The 20,782-nt window shown below is 39.4% G+C and overlaps 1 protein-coding gene across 4 annotated transcripts; it reads right to left on the bottom strand.

The window, feature by feature from the left end:
* Window positions 1-864: 864 nt before the first annotated feature.
* gyg2 (glycogenin 2) lies at window positions 865-19,245 on the bottom strand. 4 transcript variants are annotated; one of them, XM_088609231.1, is made up of 11 exons: window positions 18,351-19,245; window positions 14,873-15,014; window positions 12,825-12,999; window positions 11,574-11,736; window positions 9,136-9,262; window positions 8,573-8,795; window positions 8,168-8,290; window positions 6,236-6,331; window positions 5,768-5,875; window positions 4,930-4,986; window positions 865-2,315 (listed from the first exon to the last, which is right to left on the bottom strand). In XM_088609231.1, exons 1-11 carry the CDS (start codon window positions 18,355-18,357, stop codon window positions 2,133-2,135), a joined length of 1,404 nt encoding a protein of 467 aa, XP_088465357.1. In that variant the 5' UTR covers window positions 18,358-19,245; the 3' UTR covers window positions 865-2,132. The 4 variants fall into 4 exon arrangements, with proteins under 4 accessions (XP_088465357.1, XP_088465349.1, XP_088465373.1 ...); XM_088609223.1 differs by having other exon boundaries at window positions 5,768-5,878; window positions 18,351-19,242; XM_088609247.1 differs by having other exon boundaries at window positions 5,768-5,878; window positions 18,743-19,242.
* Between the last annotated feature and the right edge of the window lie 1,537 nt (window positions 19,246-20,782).

The following is a 20,782-nucleotide window of genomic DNA, read 5'->3' as shown; positions in this document are numbered from 1 at the left end:
CTAGAACAAACAGCAGTAAATGCTCGTAGTGTGCACAAGACAGAACTCGGAGACCCAATGGTCAAAACAGCCACCAGCCCTACAACTTCAGTGATATCCGAGAGTGAACCTCTATCTTTCTCACCTTGCCTACTGTAGATTCCACAAACTGAGAGGGAAGACAGTTGACAACAGCAGCCTTCCTAAAGCCAGCAATGCTGGTGTCAGTACCCTGAGTCCAGGTGTCCTGAGGCTTCCTCAGATGAAGACTACGTGCAGCCCGTGTCATAACCAGACCAGAGTCCTCATGACATCCTGGATACACCTGGAAATGGGATGATCTGCAAACACTGCAGGGCAGCAGCTTAAAAATCTGTACTGTCACCTTGGTCTCTCCCTGCCACAGAGCACCGATGTCGAGCCTTCCCAAATGATCACATCTACCTGTAGTGCTGATGCCGTCTGTTGCACCTTATTCGGCAGCCTGTAACAGCGGCAACTGAGTTTCCTAGCCACACAGTGCAAATACTGAATAACTTTGCTGTGATGGTATAATAGTATATCATACAGTGAACAATATTGGATGTATTGGAATTATCAATTTTTATTACAAGAAATGACCATCCTTATTTTCAAATATATTTCTATATCTGGGTTACTAACAAGAGGGCATCTTGCATAAAACTCAAAAATGGCTAGTGATTTGGAAGCAAGCCCGCAGAGATGCAGCAAGGTGGTTAGGTCAAGTTGAGACCATTCGACATCTGAAGAGAAATTTTTTGTTCTGTAAAACAGAAGACTCTAGCATTAAGCAAAGTTCACACAGTGAAGGTAATCCACAGGTTTGTTTAAACTTACAAATTTCAATTAAATAAGCAAACAAGGTGATGTTTAATGCGGTCATAGTTTATTATGAAAAACAGTGTGTAAATTCATCCATCTTTGATCTTCTACAGCAAGATCCAAAAACAAAATGCACACTTCAAAAGGCTATGATCCATAAAATGACTTACTTCCTAGAATGCACAATTGATCATTAACATGATTTGGCTTACTATAATGAACACATCATTTATTTGAAACTCCCTTATTTCAATGGGAAAACATTCTGTATTCTAATAACATTCTGTATCAAACAGACTGATGTTTGCTATACAGGAATATATAAATGATTTATACAACATTCTCCATGTAAAGCACAGAATTCTACTGCAAACTCCCTACTCCATAGGCACATTAATGTAAGGCAAGGATAGCCTTCAGTAGTGATGCTCAGCCGTTTCAAAGTTTGAAGTACACTATTTAAAGCGGGAAAACAAATGAAATTGCCCCCCCTTCTGATTTTATCCCCCCCCAAATGAAACTAATATTACTCATTTAGAATACAAATCGGCATAAACATTTTATCCAATTTGTTTAAAGAGAAAAAGGCTTCGGCAAGGTTTTACATTTTCTTTACGTAGCACTGATTTTGTTTGTGTGATTAGGATCCGAGAATGCAACAAGCATTGCACGTTATAAACAACGTGGAAATGATTTGCATTTTGAAGGATTCCTCAGTTGAAAAGTGATACCAAAGATGTACATAAACAGGTCAGTGGGGAAAAAAGTTAAGGCAGCAGTGGCACTACTATGCAAGTATAACACTGGCAAATAAAGGTAGGTACAACCGGTGTAACCACATTCCTTCAGGGAACAGGAAGACATTTCACACTACACTTTAGAGAACAAGTTTTGTCTAATTATCCAAACGATATTTTCCACTGTCATTCAGCAATTATGAAAACCTCCGTCAGAGGATTAACAAATACACGACAGAACACTTATGGGGAAAATAAGCCTCAGACATCCGACAATATGTGCACATTGCACACACCAGTCTTGTGCAGCAGTGCTCCAAGAATAAGCATGTACACCATATGAGCTGCGCTCTTTCCAGTGTACAGCTCCAACATCTTCCACAAGGTTTCCAGTTTACTATGCAGTCTGCCATTACTTTCATAACTTTATAATGCACCTTTTCCTTAATTAAATGTACTTCGGTTTTTTGCTTCATTATTATGACCTAATGCACATTAGTCATTTCCCTTCCCACAAATGTTTATTAGGGAAATGGCAATTACTTTTGTTGCAGAGGTTCATTATTCAAACTGTTATTCAAGAAACCTATCCAGTTTCTTCTGGATGTTCTCGAAAGCATCTTCTCCCATGTAGTCCATGCGCCCTTCTTCCCACATCCTTCGGTGATCCGAGTCCGAGAGCTCGGGTTTGGTGTCAACGGGGAGCTCAGGTTTGATGTCAATGGACAGCTCTGACACAGTAGCCATCAGATCCACCTGGGATAGGAGGACAAAGATTAGAGAACTTGCAGCTTTGAAAAGGATGACTCCCAGGGAGAATCCAGATGAACAATAAGGATCCAAGACTGACAAAGAATGGCTCAAGATGTGAAAGATATGAAAAACCTGCAGTGCTATTTCTGCAAAGCACCTCCTGATTTTTTTTCTCAATTACAATATGGATCATACTACTCCTTCAGATCAGGTCAAAATTACAATGAATTAGAATAATTTAGAAGGAACTGTCACTGCATCCTGCTTAGCCACCCAATAGGAAATAACTATCCATTTAAACTACAAGAAACTCGTGTAGGTGTATAGTGTTCAAAAATCAAAATCATAACAGTACATATGAACAAATCAAAAGCTTAAGTGTAACATGAATGAGGACAGCACCATTTATAATGGAAAAACACAAGACACTAGTCAAAAGACAGCACATACGCAGGTCAAACAAAAAAGGCCCTCATTCAGCTAAATTCCATGATCATCAACTAGTACAATATATTGATTCAATAAGATTTTTGTTCCCTGTAGATGGCAACATTACACCAGTTTAGAAGTAGCTGCAACACTACACCGACAGTAATATTGTTCCTTTTAAATGTAACTGAAATGTTATTAAACTTATTTCTAGAAAAATAAGTAAGTTTATGGCTTACATTAAAAAAAACTATTCTATATAAATAAACATTCATTTTAATATTAACTTGGTTACTGTAAGTGTTTTTAAAAAGAACTGATCATAGGTAAGCATGAGTGCATTTCTGCAATTCAAAATCTCAGATTAATTCTCAGCTTTGTTAATTATGGTTTCATTTCGTACATTCCTTTAACAGCTAGTCTAAAAACTCCTCATTATGGGAGCTGATGAATATGGGCTACAACTGCAATTACAGGAACAGTACCCATATGCAAGTCATTAAGCAAACCACAATGATGTACGAGACCCAGAGCACAGTCATCTTCTACAGAAATGAAAAAGGACTCCAGTTCATGCAAGTTATGAAGCATTCAAAATGTGAGCAACATCTTTCTCTTTGTAAAGAAAATGATTAGCTTAAAGTTTTATTATCTGCCACAAATAACCGAAAATTGATCAATACTTTTACATTCAGGCTTCCATGCTGAAAAAAGAGAAATTATCTTCAAAGTAAAAGTGACAGTAGTATTAATGCTTGATCTTTTTGACGGGCATCAAATGTTTAACATTTTTCAGGTGAACTATGTCTAGAACTTTGTCCCACAACTTATTTTACACTACACGCATCTCCATTCTGTTTATTATGAAGAATATTTGTTTTAATTTCATTTAACTGGTGGCAAAAATAAATCTACAGCCACACAAATAATCCACTCCAGCCAGAGCTGTTAAAGGGGTTCTGGGATTAGTAATCAGGATTACTGGCAAACTCTGCTCTGGAGACTAAGGAGACAAAAACCTAAGCATCTGCTGTTAACTCTAAAGAAGCTCTCCTTGTTTCATAATCATAGGTTAAAGTTTTAGCTGGGAAACCAAAACCACTTCTGGCAAAATTAAAAATGGACGTTCCGTGGTTAAAAAAAAAAAGATTGAAGAGTCCTCCATACACCCCTTTCCTAAACGCATGGCATTCATTTGTTGAAAATGCTAACTAGACTGAGCAGAAATGCTCATCAAAAAGCCAGCCAAAAATGATCTCTTGGTTCAAATTTGTGTCAAACGATAAAGATTCCCAAAGCAACCAAAACCTATTAGAAATTTGTGCCCCTTCAAGACAAAGTAACATAAAATAAAATTAAATTCTCACTGGCAAGAGCAATCTGTAATGGCTTTGGCATTTACCCGAGACCGTAATTTGCAACCCACAATAAAGCTGAAGAAAAAAAAAAAAAGACATTGCCAACTTCTAAACCCACCAATTCCCCTCAATAACACTGAGCCAATGGCTAACTATTCTCAATATGATGAACCACTATGAGACAGCCCAAATTCAAACTAGAGATGCCTGGACATTTAAGACGGAAACTTTTTGTATATCAACTAAACTTTGCTGAATCTCACAGTACAGTACATTATTTTCACCAATATTGGAAGATGTGGAACAAAAATGTTTAAAACTCAATTGAAATGAGAATTAAAAATTTCACAGATACCCAAAGGTCAAGGCCAAAGTTCATTCATATACAGTACAGTACACTTCTGACAACTTCTTCTCGATGGGCAAAAAGACATACCAGCACACTCCTTTTAGATCTTTTTTAAAAAGGGGATGGAACAGGTGAGGTGAGGGTAATTAATCTGTTCTGTCAGAAAACAGTCCCAATAACACATCTCTTGAGCACTGTTTTGGCAAATTCAGATGTAATTCGTTGCACGCACACCCAAATAGAAGAGAAGAACATACTGTACAGCACCTGGCAGCCAAGGCTGTTTAAAAACAACTAAGGCAGTAATACAACAATGAGACTAAAAAGGGAAAAATCCTGCTCATTGAACTAGTGAATAACGGGATGAAATGCAGTGAAACGTACTGAAGAGGAGTTAATCTGCTATTTAGCAAAGAAGTGTCAAACGGGGAAAGTGATGCAGTATAAACATCTACTAGATCTAAAAAAAAAGGTTATTTGCCTGATCATTCAGAAGATGAAGGTCAGGGGCATCGTGGCTGCTCGAATTACAGAAGTGCTGAAAAAACAAAGCATGGAAGAGGTTAGCGCAGCACCTGTTATGAGACTTAAACATAACGATCTCAAGTCTAAAGTTAAAAGAGCCTATCCACCCTTACAAAGAAAACTTTCTGTTCAGCTGGTGCAATACCATGTTGTACACATCACTACAAGGGTCTGGAGGCGGTGACATTTTTAATATTCTATTATAAGCGGACAAACCAAACAAACAGCAGCACAGGAACTTTTCTAGAGTTGCTGGTTTTAGAGGGTTTATTCAAAGGAACATTGGAGGACGTGAACAGATATCATTTGTAATGCATGTGAAACTGAAATGAAGTGTTAAACCATCAAACAGTAAGAAATCCGAACAAGTGTTCACATAAACCTTAAACAGAAAAGAAGGTTTAAAATATGGTAAAAATACATCATGAGATGCTGTATAAGCAATTGGATTACATAGTTTTAAGAAGCTTATGAGAACAGTAAATTATTCTGATTTCCACACTTATTTAATGAAGAATGTTCCTTTAAGAGGAATGGCACATTGTGAACAGTGGTGTCATGTCAGATAAAAACGTAAGATTATGCACAAGAACAGGCCCTTATTTGCAGCTACAGTGTATATGATCCAAGATTCACCAGCTGCTTCTTTAAAAGCAAGCAAGGCATGAGCTTTACCAAAGTGGCTGCTGTCGGGTTTAATCTAATCTAAACTCAGAATGGCTGACTTATACTGTACCTTTAGTGAGCCTCTTCACAGTTACATGCTCAATGCTATTTCGACGGTCATGACTTACCAGATCCTCAGCAGGCGTTTCAGAAGGACTATGCTGAGGCACAGGTGCCTGGATCTCGGGCTCTACAACAGTGACTTCTTCTCTTGGAAGGTCCTCAGGGGTTTCCCACTGCTAAATCACAATCACTCTTTCAGCCACAAGCACGGTCAAGGATAACCATGCAAACCATACAGTGAGACTTTTAAACCAGCTTTTCAGTGTACCCTGTTGTATAGCTGTATGTGAACATACAAAGGACAGCAAATTCCCCAAGGAGAAATATTCTATAGAATATACACTCTCTTAAATTGGGTCTCAGAAAATCTTTTTTAGAAAGTTTAAGCCATTAATACTGCAAAATTCTTACAGATAAAGGCACATGAATGACGGTGAAAACGAAACAAGACGGACGAACCGAGGTTACTTTTAAGGACCACTTCCTATTCTTTAATTTCAAAGCCCTGTTCGCGTTAAAATGCACAAGCTTACCTGTTCCACTTCAGGTGCACTGGGCTGCGGAAGAGAAGCAAGCTCAGGCTGTGGAAGACTGCCATTGCAACTCCCAGAATCCTCTATGTGCACCTGCTGTTGAATCAAACGAGATCTTTAATTCTCCGTATATCATACATAAAGCTCAATAAAGTTCATGTGCGCACACATGGAAATACAACGGGACGTTTCTTAATCTTTTTTTCTCCCAGAAAAGATTAGTTTCTTACCTACCAACAGAAGCTATAGTTTCACGGTGAAAGGTAGAAGGATGCAATAGGCTATTCTAAATGCAGTTTTCACTCAAAACAATTTACAATTTATGCAACCTTAACAGTTGAACCATTCATAGTTCACTATTTAAAAAATATAACCCATCCTCAACAGATCTGATTTTGGGTGAAATTTCATCATAGGCGTCTCAGATACTTTTGGGAAATGTGCCACACTGAGTATATGAGGGTGTAATTTTTCTTCATCTTCTATCTTCTAGCAGTTTGATATCATTGTTGCCCCACCCACAAACACTGAAATACCTTTGCTTCTGATGCTGCAGATCTACAGGCATCTAACAGGACCTGCTTGGAAGACGTTTTTATATTCATACACAAGTAACTAGACAAGCCTCACAGGAGGCCTTCTGCCATTAAAATGGCAAATGCAAACAGAGACATGGTCAGGGTCCTGTTTGCAGTATATTTCACAAAGAAACTGGTTCAATAAAACGGAACAATTCTTAAAATACTGAAAATTTCAGGCTCCCAAGCACAAACTAGAAAACAGATTTATACCTCAAATTGAGTACAAATCCCTCAAATTAGGGAAAACCTACAGTATCTTGCTGTCACGTAATCCACATTTTGACCATGTGTTCATGTTTGAAAGCATAGCTCACCAGTTCGAACAATGGAGCATCATGGCACACAGTAAAAAAAAAAACTGCAAGTGAACTGCCCCCCACACAAATACACCATTTAGAAAAAAAACAGGAAGTGAGAAGATTAAGGGATCAAGAAATAGATGCCAATAGCTCGTTAAAAGCTACAAAAGATATTGCTGTGGAAGTACATTCTTCAGTGTATGATTAGTTATTGGGTTGCACTTCTGCAGAAGTGCATTGCATTGTAATATTTCTTATTTAAATAAGTGATTGTAATCTAATCTTTTCAGAAGCACAATCCTTTGCATTTAATTGTGCTTTCTGGCAGCAAGACCAGCCAGAGCTGCTATAAGTCACAAACAGCCTTTTATCACAAGCACTTTCTGAAGGATCCACTGTGACAGCAGCACTTTATTGCGCCAGTACATAAATCTGACTATTCAATATCGCAGAGCTTCGCGGATAAAAATAGGTATTGGAGAACAGGCTCATGCAATCTTGAGCTTCTCAGAACCAAGGTCCTCACTATATCTCAGTGGGTTTCTTTTATGTTTGCGAGGTTAAGAAAAAAAATGAACATTAAGTTAAATTTCGATTTATGATAAGAATCAGCCATCGTCCAGTAATTTTTCCAATGGCATTTGCATGCAAAATGAATCATGCTGACCTGACAAGTGCACGACACTAAGTGGATTACACTGGGGTGGGGGATGTCGAGAATTAGCCCTGCAGGCTGGGATGACCATATACAGTAACAGCTGCACTGCTCCTTCAACCCACACTCAGACGTCCTTGGTAAATCTCAAACCATCTTCTAACTAGATTCAGTTTATTCTTCCTCTGCAATCAAAGCATTTTTAATCATTGGTGAATATTTCATAAAGATTAAAATGTTTCTTTTGTAGCATCCGCTTAAAAAACAATTGTTTTACAATGCTGTGCAAAACTAAAACATAATCCAGTTATAGATGCGAATGCACTGACAGAGCAGCAGCCATTAACCCATTAAACTCTGGAAATAATCCCCCCTGATATGCACAGAACATACTCACCCACTCATCTGATGAGGTTTGAGGTGGAATCAAATTTTCTAGTTCTGGTGGGTAATATTCTATGTGTGAAGGTACAGCTGGTTCCTCCTCCCTCACACTGATTTCAATACTTCCTACTTGGTACTACACAAACAAAAATGAGAAATTGCAAATTGGGGAATTTCTCAAAGACGCACACTAAAAACAACAAACATACAGACAACAGCTGTGCTGACAAGACCAAAAACAGAACAGCATTCAATATTTACATACAGTAGGAAATGTAATGAGTACTTGAAATAAATTAGGTAACCACATACAGTAACTCTATCCGAAAAGCCACAAGTGCTTGAAATAGCTTCCCCTAGGTATCCCATCTCAAAACAAGTAACTTGCTAGAACTATTTAATGTGCGGCACATCCCACCTTACAGTGCTGTTGCTCGGACTCCAGCCTTTCACTGTGCTGCATCACTAAAGGGACAACTCCCGAGCTGTAGACTTCCCACCACAAGTTCACGAAGTGCTCCGATTGACTCCCCACTGGGAAACCTGGCTCCTGATAGGCACTCCTGGTCTGTGGGTTGTACTTGTAGTGCCATGGCTTGACGGAACCAAGGAAATGGACTATTCTGGCTTTATGACCGTACCTAAACGGAGCACACCCGTAAAAGAGCAACATGGATCAGGTGACAGCCACCTGGATAAAACTGGCACCAAGGCCAGGCAACAATATACAACCAGAGTTGCAATGTTTGTATTTTCAATGCCCTTCAATGTTGCACACATGATGAAGTTGAAAGTGATGCCATCTTTTTCCAAACCAGGCTATGCCAAGGTCAGTAAAGCTGCTGTACTGGATTTAAATACATAAACACTGCATTTGCCATTTAAAATAATTTCAAACCGGTGGCACATGTCACAAATATTCCAATGTTTTTTTTTCCCCCCTGCAAACCCAGCACAACTACAGAGGGGAAGAATACTTACTGCCTGAATGCTGGCCGATATGAATACACGGCACTTGAGCTGAGGTTATAGACAAAGGGCAAATGCTTATGGATGTCCTTTACTGCCCAATCACCGAAGAAGGAATTCAGGATTCCCTGGTCACCTCCTTGAGAAGATAATTGAAACAGAACAAAAACCATTATATTAGAAGTGTATCTGCAGTATATTCTTTACAAAAGGTAGATCTGCAAAAGATCAGGTCACTACTGTAATGTGAATGGGCCACTTGCATTTGCAATGCTTCTTAAATGGAGACTATATTCAACCTAGCCACTCAACATTGAGGAAAAAAAAAAGGTTCTTGACCTTTATATTCAATTCACTGTAGTTCACCCCAGAACTGAATGCACAAGCTTGCAAGACAGAGCAGTGAAGATTAAATTTAGCTTGCACATTGTCAGAGCTGTGTGGTGTAATCAAAGCTGTGTGAAGACATTTCATTTGCTTGTAAAAAAAAAAAGCCCTTTTCATTATACTTAACTTACAATACTGCATTGTTTAAAAAAATGCCACTTCATGGTGAGCTTGAAGCTTTATTAGATCTTGGAGCTAAAAGCATCACCAATTAAAACTTCAAATAATGCTTTATCTTAATCTTTTAAATCCTTGCCATTTTGGAATCATTTCTTAATATAAAGTTTATTCATATTATATTCAAATTTCTACTTTCTTAGAATAACCAATTCTAAGTACTCTCTGCAGTCAGCCCTTTCCAAAAGCCCAATGGCTCAGCTGCTCAATACGGTGCTAGGAAGCACTCAAAGAGCAGTGCTCAGCAGGAAAATCCCTCAAAAACAATCCTGTGGGGTTGAACATGGAGCATTGGCACAATGCATCAGAGTATTTAAAATACTCACCTGTAGAGCAATGCAGTTTGATATCAAATATAAACCAAAAGGTGATTGTGGTGTATTTTACAACACTGAAAAATACACTTACCAAATAAAGGTCTGTTTTTAAAAATTAGTTTACATAGTGTCTTGTACAATAAAATGCTTTTTAATGTGTGAATAAACGGGTAACTTGGTGTTCAAATCAAAATCGGGGGGATACATTTTCATCCAGGTAGGGGGTATATTTTTATAAAAAGCACCTGTACAATTGCTCTGACAGGAACCCAGAATATTACGCACAGAAAATGTATAAACAAGAAAAAGCATAAACACGTACTGTAGAACTGGATTTTTATCAAAGGAAAAGAAAAAAAGATTTTCCACAAATGATCACATCATCCATATGCCATTATATATTCAATACATCTATTACTACACATTTTCCAAAATGTTATTTTTTACAACATCTCAAAGCCAGATAGAGCCATAAACTGGTTTAAAAACCTTATCCCTACACCCAGGTCACATCACAAACCGATCCACTGGCCTTGGACTAGAACAAGAAAAAGATTCTGCTAAAAAAAAAAAAAGATGTATAAAAGACGACCAGTGGCACGGATTTAATACATTGCATACCGATAAAATGAACATTTATACATTTGCAACAAAATCCAAAATGATATATATTCCTTATCTGAGATGATAAATCTTCACATGCACTGTAGGATTCTTAATAATTGAATTGCTGTTACAACCTGCAGTGGAATATCTCCATGGTTTTTGATTAATTTTTTGCCTACATTTATTTCAGACAATAGTGTTGTCCGCATTTATACAGTTTGCTACACTTGCCTCCTGGGCAGCCAGTGTGTAAGGTGTCCCTATATTGCCTTTAAGTTACATCTCTTAACAGTGAGCAAGTCCTTGGCCAACCTAGGTTAACAGATAAATCTGAAAGGCAGAGGGAATAAGATTAATGATCCACAAATATGCAAGTGTGATTATGAAAATGCATCCTCCTGTAGATGGTGAAGGTCTTTCTTCCACACTTGGGCTAGAGGAATGAGCCAGAGACATGGACTGTGTACACAAGGTTGTGTTCAACCTCTGTGGACTCACTATAGCATTTGTGCACTGAAAACTGGTCAGAGAAATATGTTTCCTTGTAACTGTTAAGTGCACCTGAAATCGAGTACTAAGCTACCTGGATGTCCATCCATCAATTTTCTAACTGCTTACCTCCTGGTGTGGATCATTGTGGTAACAGCCTATTCTATTACTGTAAAGGCTAAATAAATCCATTAATCAATGTGGGTTACAGCTGCCAGAGCACTTGGGGGTTTGCAAACTTAAAGGAAATTGTCTGGCTCCCCACTGAAAGACTGCCACCCTCCCACAAACCCTTTCAGGTACTGTAAATATGATTCCACATGGCACAGACTGTGTATGGTTGCATTGAGTCAGAGTAGTAGAATATGCATTTTTACAAGTTGAGGATTGCATATCACAGCAAAGCAGAACAGTTTATAAGTTGCCACATTCCCAGCCTCAGGTTCCCCGGGTGTCGAGTTCCTTGTGACTTACCATCAAAGCTGCCGTTTTCCATTGCAAACCGGAGCAGCTGGTTATAGGTTTCCAGGGAGGGCCTGAACACAAACACCCCTGAATTAAAGCAGTCAGGCCAGCCGGGATCGGGGGCCGCTGACAGTTCTTCTCGGTCGAACAGCTCATCCACGTTGCATAACACCTACAGCACAACCGAGGATGGACGTGAAAAGCTCAATCTGGTTTTTAGACTGAGAAAACCTGGAAACAGGGAAGTGGTAACGGGCTTCTTCAACACAGATGTAGTGCCGCAACACAGGGAAGCAAAACAGTGAATCCTGCTCTTCAGTTCATTTTTAATTTCACAAAAATGAAACTTTCACTGGGTTTAAATCTAAGTGAAAAATGATTGTTTGGCCACATCATTGCTATTCAGTGTGGTTTTGTGGAAAGCTGTATTTACCAGAGTTGCTGCAGACCCCCAACGTCAGGGGTCTCCCTTGTCTGTTTAACCATGATAAACCCTTTCCAAATACTGTGTGCAGGCAATGTGCTTCCTGTAAGTACAGAGAGGGCTGACCTATAACCCTGTTTGTCCAGCCACGAACTGCAAACAGAGACCTTCCCACATGAAAAGAAACATTGTTTGGTTACATTGAGCAAGGAGTGTCCTTTGTTGGCACTGAAGTCAATATAAAGGGGGGTCTCAACTGCCACCACCAAATGTTAAAACCAAACAAAGTCTTCCACTACTCAACCTATTGTAGTTCTGCGTTTTGTCAATGGGAAATTATAATGAGGGGTAATTCTTAAATGGAATTTCTAGAAGTTTATGCAGTTAGACTGCCTAGGCAACACTTGCGGCATTATATGGATTGAAAAACCTGCACATCCAGGTGCAGTGGTTAGTAATGCTGCCTCACAGAACTGGAGCCCTGGCACCAATTCCTGGGGTTCTATCTGCATGGAGTATCTACGTTGGGCCCCCGTCCATATGGGTTTCCTCCTACAATCCAAAGGCCTACTTGAAGCTTAACTGGTTTCTGGGAAAACTGGTCCTGTAGCGAGTGCGTGCGTGCCCTGTGGTGGACTGGAGGCCAGTCCAGAATGTATCCTGCCCTACACCCGTTTCCTGCCAGGCTATGCTCCAGTTCTCCCGCCATCAATAACTGGATAAAGTAGTGAGGAAAAACCTGCACTGCATCCATCACGAGAAGAATAATGAACTTGCATCTCCGCACGCCTTTCCACAGAGGAACACGGCATGGAAAAGGCCACGACTGCACTTACTAGCGTGTCGGCATCCATAAAGACGCACTTGGCGTACTGAGTGAGGGTCCAGCACTGCAGCTTGGTGAAGGTGATGCCCAGCTCTGGGCGTCTCAGCATCGCCAGGCGTGCCAGGTCCCCGCTGTCCAAACCGCTCACCTCCACCACCTCGTCAAACACTCGGGCAAGGGCAGCCCTGGGGCAGGAGAAGAAGCCATGCAGTCTGGTCTTCTACACATTTTCTAATGGAACGCATTTGGTCCCCAGACACTGAGCTATGTCACATGACTGGTTGCATTTTGTTTCCTTTCGTTGATGTTTTTTGCAATGCACACTTACAGCATCCCCTATCTCGGGTTCCCTGGTTGCCTATTTAAGGCTCTGTATTATTGTGATGTGAGAACATTCAAATGTTTACAAGCAAAACACTAAAAGCTAATCAATCCCAGACATTTCCTGCAAGCTTCTTTCCTGCTAATATTAACTTTTATCTCCAGTCACCCGATTCATGCCAAGTAAACCTGGAGACTGAATTACTATAGAGTATAATTTTTGCTTTTTATTACCACACTTCATGCAAGCTCAAGATTCTCCAATAAGATTAGGGTAGCTTTTAACTCATGACCCTCTATTGGATAAAGCAGTTAGGAAATTGCTAAAAAGCTACTCTGTTCATCCATCAATTTAAGTAATTACAATGAAAACAAAATTCACCAGAACATCACCGTGACTTCTTCTTGAAACAGGACAACCAATGAAATCACAACTTTGATTTTTACAAATTGCAGAACCCCTTTTTTATACATTCAAAAAACTGGAACACATATAGATATAGAAACAAATGGGAATTTAAGGCTCTGTTAAGGCATACCATTCCATACCAGCACATAGTGAATGTCTTTGCAATGGAATTTATTTCACATGCACAGTATAATTGAGTTTGCCACCCTTGGCCATTAAAATCATCTTTCGATCACAGACTATCAATGTACCTCAGAAGACAAACTATTTCACTATACTGTGCCAAAGTTTGGGGATGGAAATAGATCTTTAAAAAAAAATGTGGATGTCAGAAGAGGAGGCCAGGTTTTAAACTGGCTGGAGATGGAACTATGACAAATCTCATTCACAACTGCAAATCACGTTGAATAAAAAATTTAAAATGCTGTGTAAGGATTAAAAACAAAATCGGTCACAAACCCGCTTAAGACCAGTTAAAGCTACACTATATCACGCTTAAAAGTGTCAAAAGCAGTACTGAGGTCAAGAAGAATAAGAATAGAAAGAGGCAGAATCACAAGCCATAGGAATATCATTGGTGACTCTAACCAGGGCAGTGTATGTGCTACTTAGTTGTCGGAAACCAGATTGGAAGGGTTCAAAGAGGTTTTTTGCAATGAGATGGCTGTTCATCTGAATTGTAACAGCAAGTTCCAATTTTTTTTGCAAGAAAGGGTAGGTAAGATACAGGGCAAAAATTGCTTAGGGTGTCCAGAGCCATATTTGGGTTGTTTTTTTAGGAACTGGACTAACCGCAGCACTTTTGAAGGCTTTTGGTACCACACCAGAACCTTAGTAAGTAGGGAGAAGTCAGAGAAGGGAACTAACAAAACTAGGCAAGCAGGGAGATGTGGAGGTAAGGTGTTGCAGAGAGAATGTGATGCCAGATGTTATCGATTTTGGAACTAAAGAACTAAGAATGTGTTGCTGAGTTGGGATGAGGCAGGTAATGCGGTGGGGCAGCTTGACTTAGGCAATCTGTTGATGGTGGAGTAAAGGTTCTAGGATGGTTACTATTGCTCTCAATGATGAGGGAGAAGTAGCTGGATCTAGCAGACTCTTGCATCCTTGTATTCAATCCATCCATTCAATTGATAGGTAAATAACTGCTTTTAGCACATCGACAATAATACTTCTCAAACGTAATATTATTAAATACAGCCTGCGAATGTCTGTAAAAGCATTAGCCCTCATTGTGGAGAGCTGTTTTAAGGCAGCTCTGTCTTGGCTTTGTCACTGGCCAAAATAGAACAGTTCAATACTAAAGTGAACACTCATTCTCCTCTTACCGTGCGCTGCTGGAGACCTGTGGTGTGATCAGGACTGCAGTCATTCTGGAGGTCCCGTGCTGCCGGAGAGACTGTCCAAGGACCAGCGCTCCCTGGCAGTAAACATCACTGGTAGCCAGGGTCACAAATGCCTCGTCTGTTACTAAAGGCAAGAAGAGTTTGAAAGTATGTTTAGCCTTCTAGACCAGGAGTCTCCAACCTTGGTCCCTATTCCAGTTATTCCTAAAGGTAAAAAAAATCAGAAGCACTCCAGTCCTGGTCCTAGAGGGCTTCAGGCCAGTTAGTCTCAGATGTCACCTTAAATCTGCTATTCAATATTTAGGAACACTTGTTTAAGCAAATGAGTCAATGAAGGGAATATTGGTTCCCAGAGGAATAAAGGATATTCTGATTTATTCCCCAAGATAAAATGTTCCAGGCCTCTAGAAATCAATGGCTAAAACACCAGATCTAAAACCTGTAGGTCTCCCCAAAAGCAGGGTTAGAGACCCTCATAATTCATTTGAATAACCACTTTAAGGTAATATCCTGCATTTAGCATTCAGTGCTTCAGGAGAGGGACTTGTAAATGATATCTACATCTGGATGTGCATCATTCCTGTAGGTATCAAGGAACATATTCTGTAAATTATAAAAAACAATTGCACCACACACCATGCTGAGCAAAAGGACTGCAAGCTTAATAATCACCATGAGCAGTGTTAAAGGTAGGATCATTAAATAAAAGAGCACCATGAAACAGTTATTAGTATTGATTCTGTGAGAGTTCCAGCACTTACTGTAGTTGTGCTCGCTCCCCGATATAATGGCATATGATTGGAATGTTTCAGTAAACAGATATTTCCACGCTTCCTCCCCCTTGAAGCTAAACAGCAATTTTTCAGGAGCCTGTGGTGTGCTTAATAAGAAAAATAAACCACTGCTATTTGTTGTTTCTGCAGAGGTGTTCTTTAGACCAAATATTCCCCATGAAACCTGTTTCACACTGTTCTCAATGTGGGTAGCCTGCAATTTAAATTGCTTTCTGACCTTGTCATTGATTGCTCTAGTGAAATGCTAGCATTGTGTTCTACTCTGTTCAAACCACAATGAGATGATGCAGTTAGTGTTGCTAACCTTACATTTGTTTACACTGCTTACCAAAAAAAAAAGTAATTAAAATGCAAATAAGTGAAAACGCATGAACACCCAGGCCCGTGAATGGCAAGCCCATTATGGACAGCCACTCTACAATAAGTGAGGACTTCAGTTCTGTAAACAAGTATTTAAGTGACAATAAAACCTCCAGAAATGCATTAGTAGAGCAACTTAAAAGGTTTAAAAATGAATTTAAAAATGCATCTGATTTTGAGAGTTACTTACATGGACACATTTTACAAATACAGTTTTTTCTATACCGGTTTGAATGGCCTCTTTTGATGAAGGATGGTTAAGAACTGGCCTATCATACTTCTGATCCGATGCAGGTATATTGATACTTTTAACGAAAATAAAGACTTCTATATTTTTAAAAAGTACACAAAAGCACCATAAGTTTTGTTTTACAGATGCTGTCCAAACAATTTCTGGGGTGTTAAAACAGTTTTAGACTATTAAATCATTAGCCGAGCTAAATGCAAAAGCAGGTTTCTCCTTAATGTGCTCACTCAGAACAGAATGGCCTTCTCAAAAGCCGAAACTGTAAATGAAACATCTGATGGTATTATCCACTCAAGCATCAAGACAATCAGTTTTTTATCCCCCAAATGTTGGGTACTTAAAAAAATAAAATAAAAATCAACATGGTTCTGCTCAAATGAATTTGCAAGTCAATGCTTCATTTATTTATTATTTTTGCTCAGGACTACAGAGAAAAGCACTGTATCCTTTCTGCATCAAATTTAAAAACATTGTTCCTCAGACATTTGCAGACGGCTGAAAATACATGTATAATCATCTTATCTTTCTAACCTTCAGGGTGTGCATTAGAAGAAGAAATTTCACAATGACAGTCGTTGGGCTTAGGTTCTGAGCAGTCCAATTAAATGTGGCCATAGTGTTGTGAGGACATTCCTGAAGCAATGTACTGTATCAGCCCTGGGAAGCTCCTTTCCAGAGATGCTACTGGTTATTGCCTGGCATTTACAGTGCAAATCTTAGGTCTTCATTTAGAATTTCCTTACTTTCCAGGAGCAGAGCAATGGAGCTAGAGTCTGCATCTCCGATTCAGAAGCTTTAATCTGATATATGTATTGTTCTAAGATCATTAGGCTATAGGTTTCCTTAAAGCCTACAGTATACATTTTCAGGTTTAACTGAAAGAGAATATAAGGAAAATCTGTGCAGTCTCTTTTCTTTGCACATCAAATGCACAAAAATGTATTATAACTGGTGTATTGATTCTTTTCTAACAATTTTACACTTATAGTTACAAAGACTAACCGTAACTGACACAATGACTAGGCAAGCTTAAGAGTAATTGTCTCAGGGTTTACTTAAATACAACACTAACTCTAATAGGTTCTTAGATGCATTTACTACCAAGCTACAGTTGAGACCGCAATAGACAAAAAGACTGCACGTTTCCGCGTTTCTTAGAGCTTCAGAGGGAAACGCACCTGATTTTTCGCCAAATGATCCACGTGAACTCTTCTTTATAAAAGGGATTAAGACACCATTTTCATAAATTTCTAACAAAACGCATTTATCTGACTGCTTTCTATAAGCCATCCATGCAAGGCTATGTATTGATGCAAGATAGTTCTACCCTTAGAAACCGTCTATAATTAACCGATAAATGCAGCATTCCGCACAACTGCATTGTAAACGTTAATAGCAAAATGTTAATTGCACTGTACATAATACAGACACGACTTAACAAATGGACAAACGATGCTGGGAACACCTGCCCCTTCAGAAATGGGTTACTTACCTGTGAATGCTTTTGTCTGGCAGTATTACTTTTGATTCGTTGCAGAGGTGCAAGCAAAGATATATTTATACTTTGGATCATTTCTGAATCAGGAACTGTATTCAGCCCAGAAAAGACCCTGTGTGCCCCAGAGCACCACTGCAGGTGCGGATTTCTGTCATCTCCGAGATCAGAAACAACACACGTGGTTAAAAAGTTGTTTAACCAAGCGGTTAAAGAGGTGCATGATGAAAGTGATGTATCCAAAGTAAAGAAGTTTATTTCTTTTTTAAAAATGTACTTTGTAGCTCATTATTACAACTATCACCACCAGCACTCTCTTGAAGCATATGCGCAAAACCTCCCAGTCCTTGCTTGTTAAAAGTTATAGCTGTTATAACGCCATCCTTTGATATATAGGGGTGGATCCGATATATAGCACAATATATATCCTTTAAAGAAGCCTTTAACCACACAAATGCAATATGAAACCTAGTATAGTAATGCACAACGAAGCGTGCAGATAGTCGCCTAGGAACATAACTGTTTCTAGGCATCACAAATAAAATGAAAACTTAGAGCACCTACCTGGCATAGTAACAATTGCGTAGGCTCAGATTTCCCCAGTTGCAACACAAACTAAAATATACTGAACTAACGGTGCAGAAGGCGGTTCTGCGAGGCCCGAAATGTCCAACAATAATCAGAATAAAGGACGTTGGATTATGAAGTTTGCAGCAATACTTTCGGCTTTCTACCAACCGGCGACTACAACAACGAAAATGTATGGCGATGAACAGCTAGAGGGTGATTTAGTGGTTTCTGAATTAAGTTTCAGAGCGCACTTAATAATACACCGGCGGTGCTTGGATTCTGCAGTGTAAAACGTACAGGGATAAATACTAAATTAGTAATCGCGCCGTAAAGCACCGGATAATCCCTTTGATACTAGGAAACATGATTATTTTGTTTTTACATACGGTATCCCAGCAGCTCTCATTTTCTATTACGCTAGAATAGCGTAGTTTGCTGTCCTTGCGTCTGCATTATAACCTTTGACGTTAGACGAGCTGGCAGGTAAACACCGACATAGTTCTTCATCCACCTCTCTTATAGGCTGTTGCACAAAATCGGGTCCACCCAGCACTAACTGGCCACTGCATTTGTCTCCTTGTTAATCCCATGTGTGATCACTCAACCGTCTGTCCCGTACATAAGCACGATGTGCGCCGCACTCTAGTCACACAACGACCGCTGCAACTGTCTCTTTTAAAATTCACTGTATTATTAAATTCCGCACCGAATTTAAGAATGTTTTTATACATCTCTAAAGAACTATTTTTTAACTTGCAATTTAATGTTTATTCTATTGATGTGGCGTTCCTTCTATTAACATTGTTTTTTATATATTCCATAGCTAAGTAAAATTGCACCTGTATCCAACAATACGAGTAGTAGTTAATTCCTAACATTGAAACAGCGTTTCCCAAAGCGCTTACAGGAAGGGGCTTTCTTCTTCTGTTAAAGGGTAGTACCCACTTTGATAACACATAACAGTCATTGTGCGTCACTAACCCCGCTTCACACGCTGGCTGTCTAAATAGTAAGAAACTACTTCACTGAGTAAATGAAGGAGTGAATTCATAAATGTCAGACTGTACAAGAGACGAATTTAGCCAGGGCACCACGGTAACGTCCGCTGTTGTAAACAGAGCCACGGGGTTTAAAATAACTAAATATGTATGACCTTTGTTTATCGTCTCATCTGAAGAACGCCACCTCAGCAGTGGAGGCATTGGTTTGGGAGTTCAAGAGCAGTAAGAATATCACCTCCTACTGATCCTCCATCACTACTTATAGCAGGCTACTGGGTTAACAATCAAATAACTATCATTCAGTATACACCAGGGCACTGTAATCCCAATCCTGGTACTGTCCTGGCGGATCTATAGGTTTTCATTTCTGATCACCTCTTAACAAGATAAGACAGTTACTGGATTCACCAGGCCAACCTAACAGCTTCTCACAGCTCTTCAGGTATTGCTGCATTATTGAAAGGGACCCAGAAAAACCTGCAGACTTACCAGACCCCCTGCACATGGTTTTGTTACAGTACCTTAAAAAAGAAGGAAACCTAATTTATAATATTGTGGTCACCATGTTACAAAAAGATACTGTTGATCTGGAATCAGTCTAGAAATGAGCATCCAGAAACATTCCAAAGCGTAAAGGAATGTACTACTCAAACAGGCTAGAACAAACTTTTTCTGTGTTTTTAGTACTAAACAGAGAAGACAAGAGGTGTGGGAGTGTGGAACAAGCTGTCCAGCCATGTTGTTGAAGCCAATACCCTGGATTCTTTCCTGAAACAGCTAGAGAAAGTAGCTCTTACCTACTAAATGTGCGGGATGGACCAAACTTGTTTTTAACTTATGTTCTTAATTCACGGGGGAATTCATGTCCTCTTGTTTCATGTTTTTCCAATATTGAAAATGATTGAAAAAGCCTGGGTATTGGCTTCAACATCAGATCTGAGAACAGTAGCTTGTTCACACTCCCTCAAAGAATAGCTATCTTTTCTGTTCTGGTGCTTTCAGGACACCAAGTACTCGGTACATGGAAATTTCCTGAAGATTTCTGAATTGGAGCTGCCATCACTTATCTCCTGCTTGCATGACATCAAACTCTTGTTGACATCAATTTCCCTAAAGGTAAAAAGTAACAATACAGATATTTTACTGGTTGGCAGCAAATCTCAGCTGGAAAAACTCAAGGGCTTCACGGTAATGGTTGATGGGTTCCCCATTCATATGTCAGCCATAGTCAGGAATCTGGTAGTCATCTTTCTTTCATTCTAGAAATTTTGCCTGCATTAGGCAATTTTTATCTTTGTCTGATGCCGAATGCCTGATCCATGCATTTATAACATCAAGGCTTGATTTCTCAAACTCTTTACTCTATGGCCTCCCTAACTCTCTTCTCAACAAGTTGCAATATTTCCAAAACTTTGCAGCTTGACT

This window comes from Lepisosteus platostomus, chromosome 2 (assembly GCF_059453375.1).
Source record: "Lepisosteus platostomus isolate fLepPlt1 chromosome 2, fLepPlt1.hap1, whole genome shotgun sequence".
Lineage (NCBI taxonomy): Eukaryota > Metazoa > Chordata > Actinopteri > Semionotiformes > Lepisosteidae > Lepisosteus > Lepisosteus platostomus.
This window is presented reverse-complemented; position numbering and strand designations above follow the sequence as displayed.